This window comes from Aythya marila (assembly GCF_965140915.1).
Source record: "Aythya marila genome assembly, chromosome: 2".
Taxonomy (NCBI): Eukaryota; Metazoa; Chordata; class Aves; order Anseriformes; family Anatidae; genus Aythya; species Aythya marila.
The window spans coordinates 105,481,482-105,501,737 of NC_139043.1; the positions used below are offsets into that span (position 1 = coordinate 105,481,482).

Below are 20,256 nucleotides of genomic sequence, written 5' to 3' on the forward strand. Positions count from 1 at the left end.
AGGGAGGCGGGCGGTGACAGGTGCGGCCCCAGCTCTCCTCTCCCCGGCGGCCGCGCCGGCTGCCTCAGCGCTGCCCGGGGCCGTTAGGAGCGCTGAGGCGCCGCCGCCGCCAGGAGCGCGCGGCGCGCGGCCGGCCGGGGCACGCTCCCCTCAGCGCTCCCGCCCACAGGGCCGCGAGGAGCCGCGGCCCCGCCTCACGCTCCCGCTCCCGCTCCCGCTGCCGCTGCCGCCGCCGGGCGCGAGCGCCCCTTCCCGCCCGCCGCCGCCTGCCGGCCGGCGCGCGGCCCCAGCCCCGGCCCCGCCCCCGCGCGCCGCCTTCGTGCCCGTGCCTCACGCGGCCGCTCCTCGCGCCCCGCCCGCTCGGGGGGGGCCGGGCTCGCACACGCGGGCGGGTGCCCGGCGCCCGTTGGTGCGCGCGCCACCCCCCCCTTTACACACACACACAGTCTCTATGCTCCTCTCCACGCTCCCCGGCTGAGGCGCGCCCTGCTCGCACCGCGCATGCACGTTCCGTTCCCCCCCCCCCCCCCCCAACACCACCCCAACCACCACCACCTCCCGCCGCCCCCGGCGCGCGCGCGCGCACTGAGTGCTCGTGCAGGAGGGCGGCGGTGGCGGCCGCACAGACGCGCGCGCAGACCCCCCCCCCCCCCGGCCCCCTTCCCCAAATCACCCCCCCCCCTCTCCCCCTTCCCCTCCCTTCTCCCCGTCCCCTTTCCCTTTATCCCTGCTCCCCCCATCCCCGCTCCCCGTCCCGCGGCGGCGGCAGCGAGCAGCTCCCCGGGAAAGCGGCGGCGGCGGTGGCGGCGGCGGGCTCCGTGCGCGCGCGCGGGCGGGCGGCAGGTAAGCGCGAGCCCAACCCCCCCCCCCCCCTCTCCCAACGGCAGCGCCGCGCGGGGGACGCGGGCGCCGCCGCCGCCGCCGGGTGCGCGCGGGCGGCGCTGCAACAAAGGGGCGCGCGGCCTGGCGGCGGAGGCGGGAAAGGAGGGAGGGGAGGGAGGGGGGCGCTGCGCAGCCCCGTGAGGCGGCGCCGCCGCCGCCGCCGCCGTGTGCGCAGGGAGGGTGGGGGGGGAGAGGCCGGGAGCGCGGGCGGCGCCTTCCTGCCGCGGGTTGCTGCGAGGGACGGGCCCCGTCGGGAGCCCGCCCGCGCCGCGTCGCGTCCTCGGCGGCGGGTGCGCGGCGCCGCTCCCGCGCTCCGCCCGCTGTGGTGGTGCGCGGTGGCCTGGGACTAAGGGAGGGGGGCGCGATCGCTGCTCGGAGCCGGCAGCAAGCGCCCCGCAGGTCCCGTGGGGGTCTCGTAGGAGTCGTGGGGTCCCGCTGGGACAGTCCTGTCCCCATCGGGGCAGGGTTACAGGACAGAGCTAGGCAGCCCAGGAACACACACACACACACGCAGCTTCAAATATCAAGATCAAGTATCAAATACAAAAAAAAAAAAAAAAAAAAGTACGCTTCCTTTTCGGCTATCACAACATCTGGTTATACACGGCAACGAAAATAACGTTGGTTTTCCTCCTTTTTTTTTTTTTTTTTTTTTTACCTTTTCCTTTTTTTATTATTATTACTTAAGTCCACCTGCTGCAATGCCAGACCTGCAAACGCACTTGCAGGGTGCTGGCTGCTTCCATGCTGTGTTACAGAGTGGCAGCTGCATCCCTTTCATATTTGGTCAAAGAAAAATAAGGATAAGCAGGAGTTTAGGAGCTGAGCATCCTGCAGATGCACGTGAGGTGATGGAGGGAGGTGTTCGAACCAACTGTTGGATTGCCCTCCTCTCCAGTGCGTTTCCTGTCTCTGCCACAAGTGTCCCCCTCTGGGAAATGGGGATTGAGTAACATAAACTCTGTATCTTTCACCATCCCTCTGCCTTTCAAGTATCTCCATCATTTCTTTGGAGATCTGGTGTCCTTGGTCTCGCTGCATCTATCTCGTGGTCTCTCAGTGCATCCATCTGCAGCCCAAGGTGCTGTCCTTCGAGCTGCTGTCTGCTTACCGCTCTCTCCACTGGTCTTGGTCTGCTCACTAATTCAGCAGAATTCAGCCATTCAGTCTTTTTGATGGCTTAATAGGTCAGCTGTGTTGATTCCTGTAGAAGTTTTTCTGTCTTTCAGCGCTAGTCCAAAGTAAGTAAGTAACCAGAAAGCAGAGTCAGGGAAGTGCTGAAGCCAGATGAAAGCAAATGTGTGGTTTTTGGACGACAGCGCTATCAAATTAATTTACAAAGTCATCGGTAGGATAGGGCATTTTAATAGTATTTACAGAATCATTGTAAATAATGGCAAATGCTGTGTTTTAACACGCTAATTTAAAATAACTTATGTAATATATTTTATCATTTCTTAAAATACTACTATCTTTCTGTCTTTCAGGCTGAAGGTGGCCCATTGTAAGGGTTAATCATCTGTCAAATACTTAATAACCATTTATTCAGAAAATTTCCTGCATTGTTCATGGTAAGGCTTATATTTGATGTTTCGCGTTTTAGTTGGATATGCTGACACATTTAGAGTTTTTCCTCAATTTTCAGAATGAAGATTTAGTGAATGACTTCTGCTGCAGTTGGATCGCACGTTTTCAAGGAATTGCAACTTCACAGGGAAAGTTTCCCATTGTGGATGACTGAATCAGTATTTGAATAATTAATATCTAATGCAAAAAATATCCTCTACAAGTATCTATGTGTCCTACAAAGTGTGTAATCTAGGGAGAGATTTTTATATTTGCAGTTATTTATATGTATTTACAATATTTTTTATACATTCAAAAACTTAAAAGAGGTTTAAGAGTAATGTTTTTATACTCCGAAAGGCTTTTTTCCTGGTCCTATTAAACTAAAAAAATTACCTGGCAATTCTTTTGGAGTGTAAATGGCATCAGCTATTGGGATTTTATGGTTTAGACTACTTTGTTACAAAGCTTTTCCTTGTTATTTTACAGGAGTTTTTCATCAGTATGTCTGAAACCATTAAGTACAATGACGATGATCACAAAACTGTGTTCCTGAAAACATTAAACGAACAACGTTTGGAAGGAGAATTTTGTGACATAGCTATCGTGGTTGAAGATGTTAAGTTCAGAGCACATAGGTGTGTGCTTGCTGCCTGCAGTACCTACTTCAAAAAGCTTTTCAAAAAACTAGAAGTCGATAGTTCATCAGTAATAGAAATAGATTTTCTTCGTTCTGATATTTTTGAGGAGGTTCTCAATTACATGTACACTGCAAAGATTTCTGTTAAGAAAGAGGATGTAAATTTGATGATGTCTTCGGGCCAGATTCTTGGTATTCGCTTTCTAGATAAACTCTGCACGCAAAAGCGTGATGTATCTAGTCCCGAAGAAAACACCCAGTCCAAGAACAAGTACTGCCTAAAAATAAACCGTCCTATTGGGGAACCTAACGATACCCAAGACGATGAGGTGGAAGAAATTGGAGATCACGACGACAGTCCATCTGATGTGACAGTGGAAGGAACTCCCCCCAGTCAGGAAGATGGAAAATCACCCACCACTACCCTGAGAGTTCAGGAGGCGATTCTGAAAGAGCTGGGAAGTGAAGAGGTTCGAAAAGTAAACTGCTATGGCCAAGAGGTAGAGCCCATGGAAACAACCGAATCAAAAGACTTAGGATCCCAAACCCCTCAGGCTTTGACATTTAATGATGGCATAAGTGAGGTGAAAGATGAACAGACACCAGGCTGGACGACAGCAGCTGGGGATATGAAATTTGAATATTTGCTTTATGGTCACAGGGAACACATTGTATGTCAGGCTTGTGGTAAGACCTTTTCTGATGAAGCACGACTGAGAAAACATGAAAAGCTACACACTGCTGATAGACCATTTGTTTGTGAAATGTGTACAAAGGGCTTTACCACACAAGCTCATTTGAAAGAGCATCTGAAAATACACACAGGTTACAAGCCTTACAGTTGCGAGGTATGTGGAAAGTCTTTTATTCGGGCACCAGATCTAAAAAAGCATGAAAGAGTTCACAGTAATGAGAGGCCATTTGCATGCCATATGTGTGATAAAGCTTTCAAGCACAAGTCCCACCTCAAAGACCATGAAAGAAGACACCGAGGAGAGAAACCTTTTGTCTGCAGTTCCTGCACTAAAGCGTTTGCTAAAGCATCTGATCTAAAAAGGCATGAGAACAATATGCACAGTGAAAGAAAACAAGTTACTACAGCCAATTCCATCCAGAGTGAAACAGAACAATTACAGGCAGCAGCTATGGCTGCTGAAGCAGAGCAGCAACTAGAAACTATAGCCTGTAGTTAAAAAAAAAAAAAAAAAAAAAAACACACAGAAAATTTATCAGAAATAATATAAGAAATTGAACAAAATCTATTGTTGGTATACATTTAGACTGATAATTATCTTTTCCAAAAAGAAAAAAAAAGCAACTATTTTTAGAAGAATTGAATGCTACATAGGAACACAAAGCATTGCTTGGTTAGGTATTTTAAAATATTTCAGAGATGGGTATTCTTAGAATATAAAATAGTTTTGTTGACGTTAGCAGTACAATGCACTAATACCTGATTTAATTTAAGAGTATGATCAAGTTCTCTATAAAACAGGGATCGTCACTGGCTGATGTTTTGCTTCATCCAGTATGGGATACTACGTATGGTATAGACATCAAAATCAGTGAGTTATGTTTTAAAGTGCTGAGATCTCAGAACATACCAAACATGGGAAGGAAGTACTTGTTTTTCATAGTTTTGAAGGTGCTATACCTACAGTTTTGGAGAAACAACTGTTAATTCCCTAGGTTCTGTAATTCCTCCTTTTTTCACCCAAGGTAGGTGCTAGAGGTTGGTACCACAGAGTGTACTGGAGGGCGGCGATCAAATCGAAATTGCTTCTTATTCCACTCCCTCAAATATCCTCTCATGTTAATTGAGGTGGCAAGTTTTATGGACTAGTAAGTACTTGCTTTCCTGAAAAAATGGCATTATTCACAGTGGTCCAGGCTGGCAAAGAAGAAGGGTCATTGCACTCACTAGTCCCTTCTCTGGGGGAAAAAAAGAGTCTGACTCAATTGTTTCTATGTTCATTTTAGAAATCTTATGCAGGCCCCAGGAGATGGGATGGAGCCACGAAGGAAAAAAAGATGCATCATGGAGAAGGAGATTCTTTCCTTACTCAGGCCCGTAGAAATGAGTTAAAGCTAATACAGCCTGAGGCTGTAGTTATTATTATGCAGCTTTCACTTCACCTAACCTAGCACAGTTAAGGCAAAGGAGTGTTTCTGGCAGCACAGGAGAATTAGCTGCACTGGTGAGTGACTGGAATTCACTGCCAGACCTCCAGAGTTTCAGAGCACAGCCATGGGCTATCGCATACCCGCCAGCAGTGTTCAGACTGTGTGTTTTTATATCTTGACTTGTCACACCAGCTAATAGGTCCTGCTAAGGTTCAAAGCTTCCACCCTCTGGCACGCCACCTCTCAGCGAGAGGGAGACTTCAGTGGGTGATTTCAGTCATAACTGGTTCAGAATCAGTGTTCACTATTAGTCTGTTACTTAGAGTTGCCTGTTTTGTTTCGTTTTTTATTTTTTTTCCAGACAAGCTGAGGTAGATGCTGCTAATTTAACTGTTAACTCACAGAGTCAGCAAAATACGTAGTCTTTGGATTGCAGTCTGCTATGTGTAGTCAACAGGAGAAGACACAATAACAGTGATAATGTGATCCAAAGGGATTTTGAGCCTTTATTTTAAATTTGTAAATATTACAACTGTTGTCAACACTTCATTTGAAGTTGGAATGGGCAAAAAATGCACTCTTGGGCACGTGGTTGGATAACATTGGTCGTTTGCAAAACCTATATCATATTGAAGTGTTAGACCAGGTTCTGGTAAGTTACTGCGTGGCAAATCACATCTTGCATTTCTAAATAGAAATGGAAAATAGCGTTTTTGGAACTGTTATATGAAACTTTGCATATTGTTTTTGTTTGTTTGTTTGTTTTACAGTTTCATTTTATACATGTACCCATCAGGTTAAGCAATTATCTTAAAATGCCAATAATCATTTGAAAGCTGGTCTGTAAATAAAACACGAATTTAATATTTTAGAAAATGTAAACTTTGGACTTTTACCAATATATTTTTTTAAAATGTTGCTTCATTTTACATTCAGTAATATTAGTTTGTAAACAAACTATACATTTTGTATCTGTGCAACATCAGAGGATGTGTATTCATTGCATTTTATTGGTTCTCTTGAGGAACATGATAAATGACCATTGTTAAAATGTTTTATTGTATATGATCACAGATAAAGATAGTAGGTCCAGAATGGGATCTACTTTTTTCTTTCTAAGAATAGTAGTCTTGCTATGTTTTCTTATCTTTTGTTCATTTTTTTTCTTAGATGATAAAATTGGGGTGGTTAACTGTGCATAAAACAAATCTGCTGTGAAAAGACTTCAGAAGCATACAAGGTGGAAAAAAAAAATCTCTAGATCTCTTACAAAGAGTGCAAGAGGTAATGAGCTTAAAATGCATTTACATTAGACATTACAAAATATTTCTAAGGGGTAGAATAATGAATTATTAGAACAGAATGCCTGGGGAGGTGCTCCAATCTCTGGTACCGGTGGTGTTCGAGAATGGATTAGACAAACATTTTAGGAATGGTTTAAATATAGTTAATTCCGCCTTGAAGCTGCAGGGTAAGCTAAACAACCTCTGAAGAGCCTCTTTAACTTTGGTGGTTTGTTTTTTTTGGAATGCTAGGGAAGTAATAAATGAACACTTGAATGGTAAGAGAGCTCAAGGCTTACAGAAGAAAACATCGCCCTCTGTCTGACGTGCACAAGCAATCAGGTCGTGAATTTGAAACTTATGAGAAAGCAGGAATGCATGGAAAGACAATCAGAAGTGTAATAACTAGACTTTACATCAGAGTAGGTTTCGCTATCCTTTAAGCTTACACCTGTAAGAGTTATATAAGGTTATAGCTCTAAGGGTTGCAAGATGCTTGTAGCATTTTAAAATTGAGACATTGATATTTTATATACTCTTATACGGTAGTATTCTGAGGCAGGAACAAATGTTGTCACATGTGCCTTGGGCATGGCATAAACACTTTACATGGGACTTGGCCTTAGCACTCTGTGCCATAGGAACAACTTAAGTAAAGACAATGGAGTTACTCCCATGTCATAGGTTTCAAAAGGAGCGTAAGCCTCTTACTAGTTTTTAGCTGCAAAGGAGTCAGAATGCCACTGTATTTTCCAGAGTCCAACAACAACAATATTGTTCATGAATGCTTAAGTCTCCCTTCCCCTCCCTTCCTTCCTCCTCTCCTCTTTTTTTTGAACAATAATTCAATAATTAAAAAAATAATTTCAGCTTAAAGTTCCGGAAGAGGTCTTAGGAAGTAACCTCATCTCTATGCTATTGGCAATGTATTTTAAATTACTCCTGTTATGTGTTTACCTTCTGAAGGGATTGTAGCTTATGTACTATGGAGATCTGAGCGTGAAGTTCAGGTAAATACAACTGCATGTGCATAAATACAGTGGCAGCAGTAACTGCACTACTGCTCCCAGCTTCTGTCTGAACCATAAGACGCTGTGTACAGGAACAGATGTATATCAGCTCCAAGCCACAGAATGTTTGCCAGCATGATAAATAGCTATGAGCTGGACTGATTGAGGAGTGGGCAAAGTTTTACTTCTGCTTTTACAAGGATGATGATTTCTTTCAGAACTTACAGGAAAGTAGATGAGATCCTGTCCAGTTATTTGGAATTTTTTGACTTACTGGGACCAGACTAGCCTAATATTCCTAACAAGGTTTGCAGACACAGGGACAGCTTAGCTAACTAGAGTGTGTGCAAGAATGACAGAATGCTATAGAAACATCGGTGGCCACAATTGCATTAAATATTACATATATATATTTAAATTAAGTAGCAAAACCAGCATGCATTGAATTAGTTCTAAATATACACTTCTCCATCTACTGCTTCGAAACCCAAGTCAGTAATGTCTTTCATATATAGAGGATAGCAAAAATTCTGGCTTATGCTGAAAGTCTATCCATGGTATGGTGACGTGGCCAAGTAGCTTCAAGGGAACTCTCCATGTTTTAAGTATATAAATACCCATTTGCACGTTCACGGCTTTTATGTATATATACTTATATATTTATATACATATATGTCTAATGCAACAACATGTCAGTTGATTTCTGGTGACCCGAATGGGTCTGTGTGATTGACACCAGTCGAGATGCTAACCCAAAGTCTCCTGAGTTGCAAAAAGATCCAAACGCTAAGGAAGTAAACAGTTTAATTAAGATTCTTTGTGATTTAAAAGACTAAATAATGTACAGTGAAAAGAAATACTTCAAATATGAACTTTGCTATTCTGTGATTTTTAACTGTGCTCTTAAAAACAGGTGTTTTCTAAAGATGAAAAGGAACAGAGACCATATGAAAGAATACCTTCCAGCCCTTCTGCACTCCCTAACCCCTGTTTTACACACCCTCCTTACCAGTATTTTAACAAACATTAGAAAATGAAGCACTTCACAGTTTAGTACTTGTGTTATCATTTTCTGATTTATTCTTTGAAAAACAGCGTTGGGTGAGAGATGAGAGATTTAGAGGTCGTCATGTGAAAGAAAATGCCTCATGCTGACCTGAGTAGCAAAATTTTGAAGAGTTCAGCTTCCATATGTTCACGTAAGCTGAAAATGCTAAATACTCCTCAAAATTTTGCTATTTAGCTACTCGATCTGCAGGTTGCTTTGGAGATCTGGTCCCAATTTTTCAATTTAGATGTAGTTTTAGGGCTACCTTCATAATTCCAGTGAGTAGGATTATTTAAATTAATAGAGTTGGGTAAGATATAGAATAAAAAGTCAGATAATATCTAAGCTTAGAATGTATTTTTAGAGAGAGATTATCTTTTCTTAAGTCTTTTATCAGTTCAGACACCCCTCTGTCATACAGAAGCAGTGTATAGCTGAAATAAAGTACATCTACCACTAGCCTCATATGATTTTTCTTAAAGCATTTACAAAGCAGTACAGAATAGTATAATTCTACCTAGAATGTAAAGACAGTTTTAGAGAATTTTCGTCTTGTTCAGTTAGTCCACAGTTCACAGTAGCATGCCCGGTTAGCCAGAAAAGTATCATTAAAAATTCCATTACAGCAGTTGGTCTGTCATTTGTCTTTATATAGATCTAAAACAATTATAATAGCATTCATTTTAGAACAGACGGAGGACTTCCATGAATAAATTTTGTTAAATATGTGTCATGAGAGTCGAGACATCTCTTCTCAGGAATGATTCTTAAATGTAATAAAAGGAATCTGAAATAATAGAATAGCTAAAAATGGTGATTTATATAATATTGATATGTTGCTGTTGTTTTTTTTTTTTTTTAATATTTCTCTCCACTATCCTTTTATATTTTCTTATTTGCAGGCCCTACTCCTTTAGATATTTATAAAATGCTGAAAGTTTATGGATTTCAACAATTCCAATATGAACAAAAGAGCGCTGTCATGTTGAGAGCTCTTTAAGATAGAAATAGACTTCTGAAGTATTTCTGATCTCCAATAATCTCTAGCTAAGTATCTAATTTTATATAGGTAAATTTGAAAAACATGTAGATTGAACAAAGTTTTTCCAAGCCTAACTTTTTTTGTTTATGGATATCAAAAGGCTTGGCCAACAGCACAAATGCTGTGTACTTGTATACCAGATTCCTTCTAGGATAACCTATATATCTATATATGTATTTACATATGATGTATATGTATCTAAGATACATATCTATATTTAAAAGTCTGTAGCACTTGAAAGAATACAAGACTGCAAGTGACGATAACAAGAAGTTGAAATTCTTACTGAAAAATTCCAAATGTATTTTCTTTTTCATAATGTTGAGCCATTCTGTATAAATATATATATGATAGTAACCACGTTACATGCTATGCATACATTTAGATTTAAAGCTGTATTTTAATGTAGAAGTAAAAGAAATTAATTGAAAGTGCCTTGAATATAGATGGTCTTCATGGAATCATAAAATTATAAGAATTATGAAGAATTATAATTTAAATTCTTCCATTTTAGAAAAAAAAAATATATTTTGTTATGCAAAATCATTCTGTTTAACAACAACAAAAAAAAAAAAAGAAAAAAAAAAAAGAAAAAAGCACACTGCTTACTTTTGTAGATTTCTTACCTCCTCCCAACAGACTATTTATACATTTGAGTAATCTGCGTGTGCAAGCAAGTTAGCTGCAGGGAAGCTCAATTTTTAGAATATTTTTAAAGACAAAAATACTTAGCTTTTCATTCTTCCCTAATAAAGACTTTTTTTTTTTTTTTCAGGGTCACAGATACCACAGGCAGTGCTTATAAGAACAAACCCTTTTAGTGGCATTGCAGTGTGCTCAGGCAAGAGGAGGTACTCAGACAAAAAAAAAAAAAAAACACAAACAAACAAACATTTTTTTCCTTCTCTAGAAATTGGAAATGGAAATATACAAGATACTGTGAAACTTCAGAGAGGAGTTTCTCTTCAAGGGAAATTATCAATTATATGCAGATTTATTGCTATTTTGTACTTGTCAGAATCATTGCAGTTTACAAAGTAGACTTTTCAGGACTGTGTATATGTCTTATGAAGATACTAGTTGGTTCTATTTTGCAAACAGTCAAAGCTTGTGAATGTGTTTCTGTAGTGTTTAAGGTTGCATGGACAAAGTTAGGGAGAAGAGTTGGAGTAAAAATAAGTATATACTTTGAAAAAAAATGTTCTCAAACTTGAATTTATTCAGCTGTAATATAAATTAAATTCAAATTTGTATTTACTGTATACAGAGTAGAGTTGATTGTATTTAAGAGCATTTTCCCCTGCCTAAGAAGTCAGTCACCTAAGATGACACTTTGTCATTTTGTTTTCATTACCTTAACTGCAACATTTAGAATCTGTGTATGGATTATTTTTCCTGTGTGTGCAAGCCATGAAGAATCTTTTGATAGAGATCTATTACAGTAGAAGTATCTAGTGGTACCGACTGTCTTTATCTAAGCATTTTGTCCTGGTGCATTTTTGTTTTCATTTTTTTGTTTGTTTATTTATTCATTTTTACTGGGGAATCCATAAGCCTGTTATCATTCCCCCATTTCCTGTTACAAAATAATTAAAATTTTCTTGAGTTCTGCCTAGGGCATTAAGGAATGCTTCTCTCAGACGCTGATAGACTTTGATCTGTTTACCTTGCAAAGAGATAAAGTGAATAGAAAGTGGCTTCTGCTGCATGGAAAGATAGTTTGCAATGGGATATTTCTCTATGTTTGTTTAAAAACTTAAGCATTGATTTTGATTTTCTTTTTTCCTATTGTAAACCTTGTTTTTTGAGAAGACAGTGGTCTAAAAGGATAGCAAAGCAGGCTTTGTGTGGTAAAGCTTAATTCTGTTGAAAGGGAGAGTCTTGTTCCTTCTCCCTTCCTTTCCAGCTCCTAGAGGTGTCTGGTGAATTGCTGTGTCAGTGTATGATAAGTGGTGAAGGTATTTGGAAGGGAAAAGGGATGAGGGTAAGCAAGAAGGAGCAAGACCTTCTTATTTCAACTGTAGTGAAATGAGTGACAGCTCACTCTATCTTACATAGCCACCCTCTTATCTTGTCTGGACAATTCCCATTCCTAAGTTATATTCTTTTTTTCTTGCTGAATTCTTCCCTTTTGAAGACTTTTCAGGACATAGTTTCAAGCAAAGCTACGCAGTACTTCTGGGTAGCATTTACTATGCCTAGAACTTTCATGGAACTAATATCGTGCTTATTAGTTAATATGCTGGATACTCTTTTTTTTTTTTTTTTTTTAACAAGCTACTGACTCTCCCCTTGAATCCAAAGGCAGTCTATATTCAGTGTTCTTAAGGCATAGGAACAGGCCTAGTGTTCTTTTTAACTCAAGCCTAGTTATTTGTCTTAAGTGATAACAATGAGAGAGGTAACAAATGAAGCTATAGGCTTCATGTCCAGGGCAGAGGTAAATCATGAGATGTTTCCTTGTTTGCAAGATAAGGGAAAATATTAAAGAAGATCAAGGTTTCAGATCCATGGTAATTTCAGTCAACCTGAGTTATGGTTGCCACAGTTTACTGTTGGTTCTGCAGCAGCACTTGTGGAATATCTCAGTGAACTTCTCTGTAGAGAGGTGAAGCACCTGAAAACTAATAGCTGTTTTGAAGCTGTTCTTAAGCTTGTTAGCCCCCTGAAGTGCAACACCACATACATGACTACCTCAGTGCTAGGGTCAGTGGAGAAGCAGCCCAAAGTTGCACAGACTTTGGCCATGGTGGGACTGCCTCCTAAGACAGCACCTTTGTGTTTCATTTGACGTAGTAAAACTGCAAATTGTTGCTAAGAGGGTTAATCCCATTCTCTCCTTTCCTCTCCAACTAGTGCCTTTTGCACCCATTTCCTCCCTCGTTTTCCCTGTTTAATGGCTTTTGGGGCTTTAGGGTAAGCCAATTGAGTGAGTTTCTATAACAGAGCAATTCAGTGCTTCAGTGAGTTAGATTTAAGCTGGCCTACCTTGTTGAACCAATACATTAGATTTGATTCAAGGTAAGTGGCAGGAGCACGTAGCTAGTTAGAAGACAGAATGGAGCAGGATTTATCCAATTTTGGTACGACATTCAACACAAGCTGCTAAAATACAGCATTTGTGGCAAAGTGTTTGTGAGAGGCAAGCAGACAACAGAAAGGATCAGACATAACTCCTGTGCAAAAGCTACTACTGATAAACTTGGGGGATTTTGAAGAGAGAAACGTGTGTGCTTCATTTCTTTCATTTTGTTTGTTTTCTGATTTTTTTTTATTTTTTTTTTTTGGGGGGGGGGGGGATTTGGGGGGGGTTGTACTTTTTTGATTTTGTTTTCTGTTTTGTTACTATTTAGATTACTCTGAGTCCTTCTTCCCTCTCACCTAGTAATCCTACAAAGCCTTGAATTCTGCCAAATTACTCAGATTAAAGAGAAAATAATAATTAAAAAGACGATAAATATTTAACTCACTGAAGGATAAAACTGTAAGCCTAAGAGGATGAAAAAATATATTTTTGCAACATTGATTTATGTTTACAGATTTTAGAAGTAGACAATATTCTCTAAGTGTATTTTAGATCACTCTTACTTTGTAAAAATTATCAAACAGTCTTTAGCTTTTGCAAATAATATAAATCAAATCTACAGTGATACACGGATTCTGTGTTTTATCAGGTGACATCAGCTGATTTCTTGTTAAGAACTTTTTTTCTGTCTTTCTAGTTTAGGCTTTTCTGCTAAATATGAAGATTATTTAATGAGTGATTTTTATTTTCTTCCAGGTATAGGTAAGTATGGGTCCATTTGAAGACCTGACTATAAAAAGTGTAGATACGTTTATATATGAAATTGGTTCTCAATTTTGAGTTAAGGAGTTTTAAATTTAATTCTTAGGCTGCGTAGCAAATGCTGCAGAAGGTTTTCTTGTTCTGGAGTTGCCTTCTTTCAGTGAAAAGTTCTTCCCTGGAAATGAATTCTGTTCTCTGATATTTCTTATAATTTTCTGTGCTTTACTTTTAACAAGTATTTTTTTTTTTCCATCTGTAATGCCAGCACTTAAATATTTTCTTTTTACAAGATACCTTATTTTATATTACAGCTGTTATTGATTTTATTTTACCCAGTAATATTTTACCTATCCATCCAGAAAAGTTTTCAAGTTTTCCAGTAAGATTATAGCAATCACATCTACTATATTTTTGCTCTTAAAATATAGAATAGAGTTTAAACCAGGATTTTGAGACTTAAACTTTGTAGCAGTGGTGTGAGGTTTCAGTCTTAAACTTTTTAGTACTTTACATGAAACCTTATACCCCTGAAAAGCAGTTAAGACCTCATTAAATGTTTCCATTAAAGTGAGACTTGATTTTTAAAAAAAACAAATATATTCTAACTTTGTTTCTAGAATTAATCTTTGTTCTGGAATCCGATCTTAAATCAAATAACGGAAAAGAGTTTGATTCATCTACTTCATATGTAGGATCAGCTATACCCTTGCTTTTATATGTCAGATTAATAAGAGGTCTGAATATGACTAAGCTTACTTGTTGGACTAACAGGTATTAGACCTATATGCATGGAAATGATTAAAATCTAAAGTTTTTGAGATGCATGACAGGTACGTTTACTCATGCTAGAGTTTGTTTTTCAGTCTGCAAAAATTGAAACAAATAAATCAGAAATTCTTATTTAAAAATGTCATAGCTTCCATTGTAAATACATGTCTGGTAAAACAGAAATGTTATAATTAAAGTTAACAATTACCAATTTTAACAGAGTTAGTAAATACTTTCAATATGAAACATAAGGTTAATCTTCCAATTCAGTCATTAATTTTTTTTATCCAGTTGTATGACTGTAAGTTGCCCATCGTTATAAGGACTGATTAAATGCAGTCCAAGGGTAGTCCAGATTTGATGGATGTGATAAATTCTACTAGAGCAGTGATGTCCTCCTATAGATGTTTTTTAATTGGGCATGGTCTTTTCTGTGTGAATCCTGCTAACTTTAGACTTTTGACACTCTACTGTTATTATAAGGTACTGCAAAAGAAAGATATCTTTTCTTTTGATGTTTACAAATGTAATTTAAGCAATTAGGCCAAATAATTATACAGTTTAATTTTTAGCTATGCATGATGGCTAAAATCCCATCTTTCTGTTTCTACAGAACAAGTTAGGAAACAGTGTTATATATTTAATGTTTGTATGTTATGTTTCAGATCTTTAGTAATTCAATAGTTTCCCCTTCTCAACTAACCTAAGCCCTTTAGTAGCAAGTTAAAATAGTTATTTTTATATATACATATTAAATGTATTTGTTCTCTGAGTGATAAATTAAGCCTGTTGTTTAATATTTAGGTTGTTTGCATTTACTAAAATATTATACTTGAATTTATCAAAGTCTTTAATGAAATACTATATTATAGCAAGTTTGGATTTTCTTCTTTTATTTTAAACCTGCCTTTTTATCACTTTAGCTCTTTTCCAGGAGTCATAAATGCTTCTTTGCATATCTTCTTTTAGGTTCTTTAAAGACTTGAGCATATGCCTGATTTTATGACTTAAGGCAAGTTACAGACACCAATAAGCTGTGGTATGATCATAGTCTTAAACACCCTTAATACAAAAGAGAGGGATAAATGCAAAAGTATTCATTCTTATTCTAATAGACATGTTATACTGGTAGAACAGAAAAGGTTTGAAGATGAGAATTTTTCTATGGCATACTCCCAACCTATCCTATGAGTCTTTGGTGCAGAATGATATGGCCTTGTTCCTATCATGAGTTTTATGTGAGATCCTTTAAAGTCTTTTCCTGTGTTTAACAGTGTCTCTGCTAGATCCATTAACCTAGGACTTGACTGGACTAAATTCCTTGCTGTACAGCATAATTTCATTGTGATCTAAAGGCTCTGGTTTTTGGACAGTGATTCATTCATCTGTCTCAGTGGAGGGGCTGGTTGTCTACAAAGGTGTGGCAGGTGGGAGCAGCTGCTTACTTTGGCTTCATTGATTTTTCCACTGTTGCGTGTGTGGTAATGCTTTAGATGAATCATTCAGTCTTATATTTAGACCTTCTAAATTTATCTAGGTCTTTATTTCTTGTTGGTTGGTTTTTGTTTTGGGTTCAACTTCTCTGTAATTTTCGCTCCCGTTTGTAACATAAAGATATTTCTGATGTGACTGTTGGAAGATGAAATCATTAGCACCTGCTAATGTGAGGCATTCAGATGTTGTGATGGCAGCTGTGTATCACAGATTTCCTAGACGGAGAATCTAGGGAAGCTACAGAGATTCCTTGGAAGGATATGGGGCTTTTGGGATCCTTTACTTGTTGTGAGAAGTCCCAGTATAGACTCATTTCTGTGATATTTAAATTAAGAAGGAAAAAAAAAAAAAGGTTAAACCGTACCGCTGTTTGACTCTAAAACATATCCATGTTTGTAAATCTTGAGCCTAGACTAATATGTAGTTTATCAAATTAATTAAGAAAAATTAATAGACAAATGCATTGAAACTCTAATGGCCACATTTGTCTTTGTGTTCACTTTCTCCTGTTCCTGAAAATGTTGCATGTTCTTGTTGCTGGCTTTCAAGGTCTCATGTCTTTGGCCGCTGGAAGTCTGTGCATTGCTGTTCTTCTGGAATACTCACGGAAAGGTAACTGGCTTTTAATTTATTCCCTTTTTCAGGAGAATGGTACTTCTACCTGTTTAGATTTTTCTCATTTCCCTACTCTGTTTATTCCCTGCATCTGTTTGGTAGAGGCATATTAATCACAGAGGCATTAATTGTTCTAGTTTAAATCTAGGACACTGAATATTATGATCCCCTCTATACAAATTGTCATTTGACACTTCAAATATTCATCCAAGTAATTTTAGATGCTTCTTGCTGACACTCACTCATAATTATTTCCTCTGAACAGCCTCCTTGCAGTTTCAGTTGTAATGTATTGCACCTTGGCTTGTAGAGATCTTTCTTAAGTTTAACCATAAGATAGTGTCTGTAACTACTTTTTTGAAGACATTTATGATACTACTCAGTCTAGCAAAAGACATCAAGGTAGTACAGGTGGTTTACTGATCAGATTAATCTTCCCTCTGAAAGAGCAAGGTTTGATTATAAATTTTGAAGTGTAAGAGGAAATATAAAATGGCTAAGGGTTAGCTTGTTCTCAAAGCTGGGGAGACAGCTTTTTATAAAATATAAAACTTACTAGCATTTGATACATACATATGAAATCTTCCTGATTATCTCTTTATTTTTATAATAATTTCTTATAAAATGTTTGCGTTTATATTTAGGTGATTACTTCCAACTGATTCTTCCAGAAACACTCAGATGCCTACCTGTAAAATGTTAGCTGTACATTTTTGTTAACAAAATGTTGAAACTTTGAACATCTTCAGGTAAAAAAAAAATCCTTAAAAAATGTTTACTAAGCTGATGACTCTGTGCCAACATAATTGTGTTCAGCCCCATTAGAATAATAGGTTTACATCAGATACGTGGGTAATATTAAAGTGACATCAGTCAACTGATTTTTGTAACTATCGATTTTAAAACGTTAACATTCTTAATGCAGTACACTTTAAGTAAGTTGAAGCTTCTTTAAAAATATTTGAAGACATATACTTGAAAAATTTTAAGTCTTCTGATGTTATACAGAGACTACTAGTTCCTCACTCAACCAGTAAGATAAACGATACACATGGAAGGGGGACTATATAATTAATGGTAAAAATACATACAGATGTTTTTCTCTCTGTTTTCATATTTTCTGTTTTCTAAAGTCGTTAAAAGAACAAGGTCATGTATTGTATTTTAATGATATACCTCATTTTTAGCACTACGCTTTACTCTCATGGGCTTTTTTGAGTTACTGGGCTTAACTGATGTTTTCCACTGATCTGAAGTTGAATGAGCATAATTATTAGTGCACTACTTGTTTTCATTATTATGTTGTATTAGCTGCACATTTTGCTTACTGCTATCCCTTTGAAGATTTTATAAATTGGAGGAAAATTTTGCCTCCATCAGTATTCCATCTGAGGTGATAATTTACAACAGAACTATATCCTGCACAATTATTTCAATGATTTTTGTGCTGATGAACCTGTGACCAAATCTGGAATTTGAAAACATGTTCTTCAGAAGCCCAGTATAGCATTTTTGCTTCAGTCAGAAAACATTAATTGCTGCTAGCTTTTAAATTGAGCAAGAAAAATAGAAGATTCTAAAATAAAGCATGCCTGTTCTCCGTAATTCATTAGATTAAATGCAGATATCAGTTAAAGTAAGATGTGTGCAGAATATTATGGCTAATGATCTTTATTCTTTCGCCAAAATGTTGTAGGTTCTATTACAAAGTCAACGATACCCTCATAGAATTTTACAGGTAGGTTACAAACTTTTTGATCACTGAAACATAACTTACTGTTTTTAATATCTTTTTGGAAACTGCACCACCATTTCAAAGCTTACTCTCTTAGAAACATAAACCTAATTTCCTTTGGGGATGTGTGTAATAGAACTTACAGATTTGATGTGTTTTTGTTTGTTTGTTTTTTGAGAAAAGCGGTTAACATTTTTTTCTATGAAGGCTGACCCTCCACTGAAGACACGAATGAAGTATACAGAGGCCATGTAACAGATTCATCATAGAAAATACCAGTATGAATTTTCCTACAGTCTTTCAAAGTCCTGTTTTTTTAAAGATTGTAGGATACCTTTTATCTTTCTCATAAGAGAGCTGATATTTTCCTCCTGTATTTGGGCTATGTGTACTAGAAATTATTCTAAGTTCATGTTCATAGTTATGCTATTATTTCTCAGATTTTAGGTAGGTACAAACCAACAATAGATGCAAAAAAGATATTTACAGGTAGCATTCTTAAACAACAATATTTCTAAACAGTCAGAGTTATAATGTTTGAGTTAGTTGCTGTCTGAGAGAAGTGAAATTAAATCTTTGAAATATAAGGCAGAAGAGAGGAAGAAATGGCAATAAAGAAGCTGAGGCTGATAGGGGGAAGATCTTGTGAATATCCAGAAATAGTATATAAAGATAAGTCTTGAAGGCCTTCTCAGACATGATCATATATGGTGTTCCATAAATAAATAAATATATAAAACAGTCACCATGTGATTAGTTTGACTTTGCAAGTGATGCCATTCTTGAGTTCTTGCTGGGGTATATAGGCAGAATTATTTAAGCGACTCAGGGCTTTTCTGTATCTATATTTTAAGAAGAAGTACTTATTTGGATACCTAAATTATTTGAGATTTATATGGAAAGCTGTGTGTGTATAAAATGCTTGATTATGAAAATAATGAAATAGGTTTGTAGAAATCTGTAGATTATAAACGTGTGTCTGGAAAATGCATTGCATATCGCAAAAATTTACATGCCAATTTTCCAACTAAAAATGTGTTTTTAATCTATTTTTCGCTAATCTGCACTTGTTAATCAATGTTTTTCAAACTACCTCTTGCAGGTGTAGGGTTAAACAGAACAGTTATTTACTGTAAATTGTGTCCCATCTGACTGTTGTCAGTGCTTCCTGCTTCAGTTGTGGAAGTTCTGGGACCCCATGAAACCTGAGCATTGGTTTTACAAATAAAAGCAAGTTAAGTGTGAAACACAAAAGTTGTTCTTTTTTTTTAAGTTTTATCATTTCACACTGTTTGCCCTCCTGTTTACTTAGTTCATTTATTCATTCATTTATTTATTTACCTTAATAAATTGTGTTTATTAAATAATAATTAATTAAGTAAATTAAATAATAAATTGTGTTTTATATTTTGGAACATTAATGTTCCCTCTTAATTCGAAGTGCTTCTGTCACTACAGCTGTGTTATCAGGCCTGCGAAATCAGGGTATAAATTCCTCAGCATTTAAATCTTTGAGAGCTACAGTGCTGTGACAAAGTCCAGTGTCGCTGGAGCGTATTAGCAAGGCTGCTAGCTTGTGGCGAAAGCAGCGTGCCCCGAAATGTCAGGCAGCGGGGCTGGTGCCGAGAGGTAATTAGGAGCAATTAGCCGGTCTCCCTGCTGGGCAGACCTCTATTACCTTCCTCGCCCTCCCCGCTTCTGTCGCTGCGGGGCAGCGAGTTGTGACAGCGGTGTTGCTCTGAGTGTGCGTCCGTGTGCGTCCGTGTGTGTGTGTGTGTGTGTGTGCGTGTGTCCGTCCGTGAGGGCGGCGGAGGCGCCCTGGCCCCCTCCCCGCCCCGCCGCATTGTGGAGGGAGGGACCGCGGCCCGCAGCCGCCTCCGCCGGCGTGCGGGGCCGGGAGCTGTCCGCGGTGCTGAGCGGTGCGGGGCCGGGGAGCTGTCCGTGGTGCTGAACCGTGCGGGGCCGGGAGCTGTCCGCGGTGCTGAAACGGCGCGGCCGCTGTCCGCGGTGCTGAGCGGCGCGGCCGCTGTCCGAGGTGCTGACGGTACGGGGTGGCAGCACCATGGTGTTTGCTCCAGGTAAGGGCAGCCGTTTCCCGTGCCCATTCCGGGGAGAGCAGTGGGAAGGCCCCGACCGTGCCGGAGAGGCTACCTGGGGGGTGAAGGGGAAGGGACAGCAGACGAACTAGGTCTGCTGCCGGGCAGAGGCAGGCAATCTCAAAGGGAGGCACTCAGCTGTGCAGACAGAGGTTGTGAGGGTCAC

General features: G+C 39.2%; 1 protein-coding gene across 3 annotated transcripts; it reads left to right on the forward strand.

Moving 5' to 3' along the window:
- The first annotated feature begins 683 nt into the window (after positions 1-683).
- On the forward strand, positions 684-19,243 carry ZBTB14 (zinc finger and BTB domain containing 14). 3 transcript variants are annotated; one of them, XR_014316936.1, is made up of 8 exons: positions 684-843; positions 2,370-2,453; positions 2,938-3,936; positions 6,383-6,496; positions 16,194-16,256; positions 16,904-17,008; positions 17,956-17,997; positions 18,202-19,243. XR_014316936.1 is itself a non-coding variant. In XM_082753607.1 (4 exons), the coding sequence occupies exons 2-4, from the start codon at positions 2,451-2,453 to the stop codon at positions 6,428-6,430; spliced, it is 1,050 nt and encodes a 349-aa protein (XP_082609733.1). In that variant the 5' UTR covers positions 684-843; positions 2,370-2,450; the 3' UTR covers positions 6,431-7,233. The 3 variants fall into 3 exon arrangements, 2 of the variants coding, with proteins under 2 accessions (XP_082609733.1, XP_082609732.1); XM_082753607.1 differs by lacking the exons at positions 16,194-16,256; positions 16,904-17,008; positions 17,956-17,997; positions 18,202-19,243 and having other exon boundaries at positions 6,383-7,233; XM_082753606.1 differs by lacking the exons at positions 6,383-6,496; positions 16,194-16,256; positions 16,904-17,008; positions 17,956-17,997; positions 18,202-19,243 and having other exon boundaries at positions 2,938-4,313.
- Positions 19,244-20,256: the final 1,013 nt, after the last annotated feature.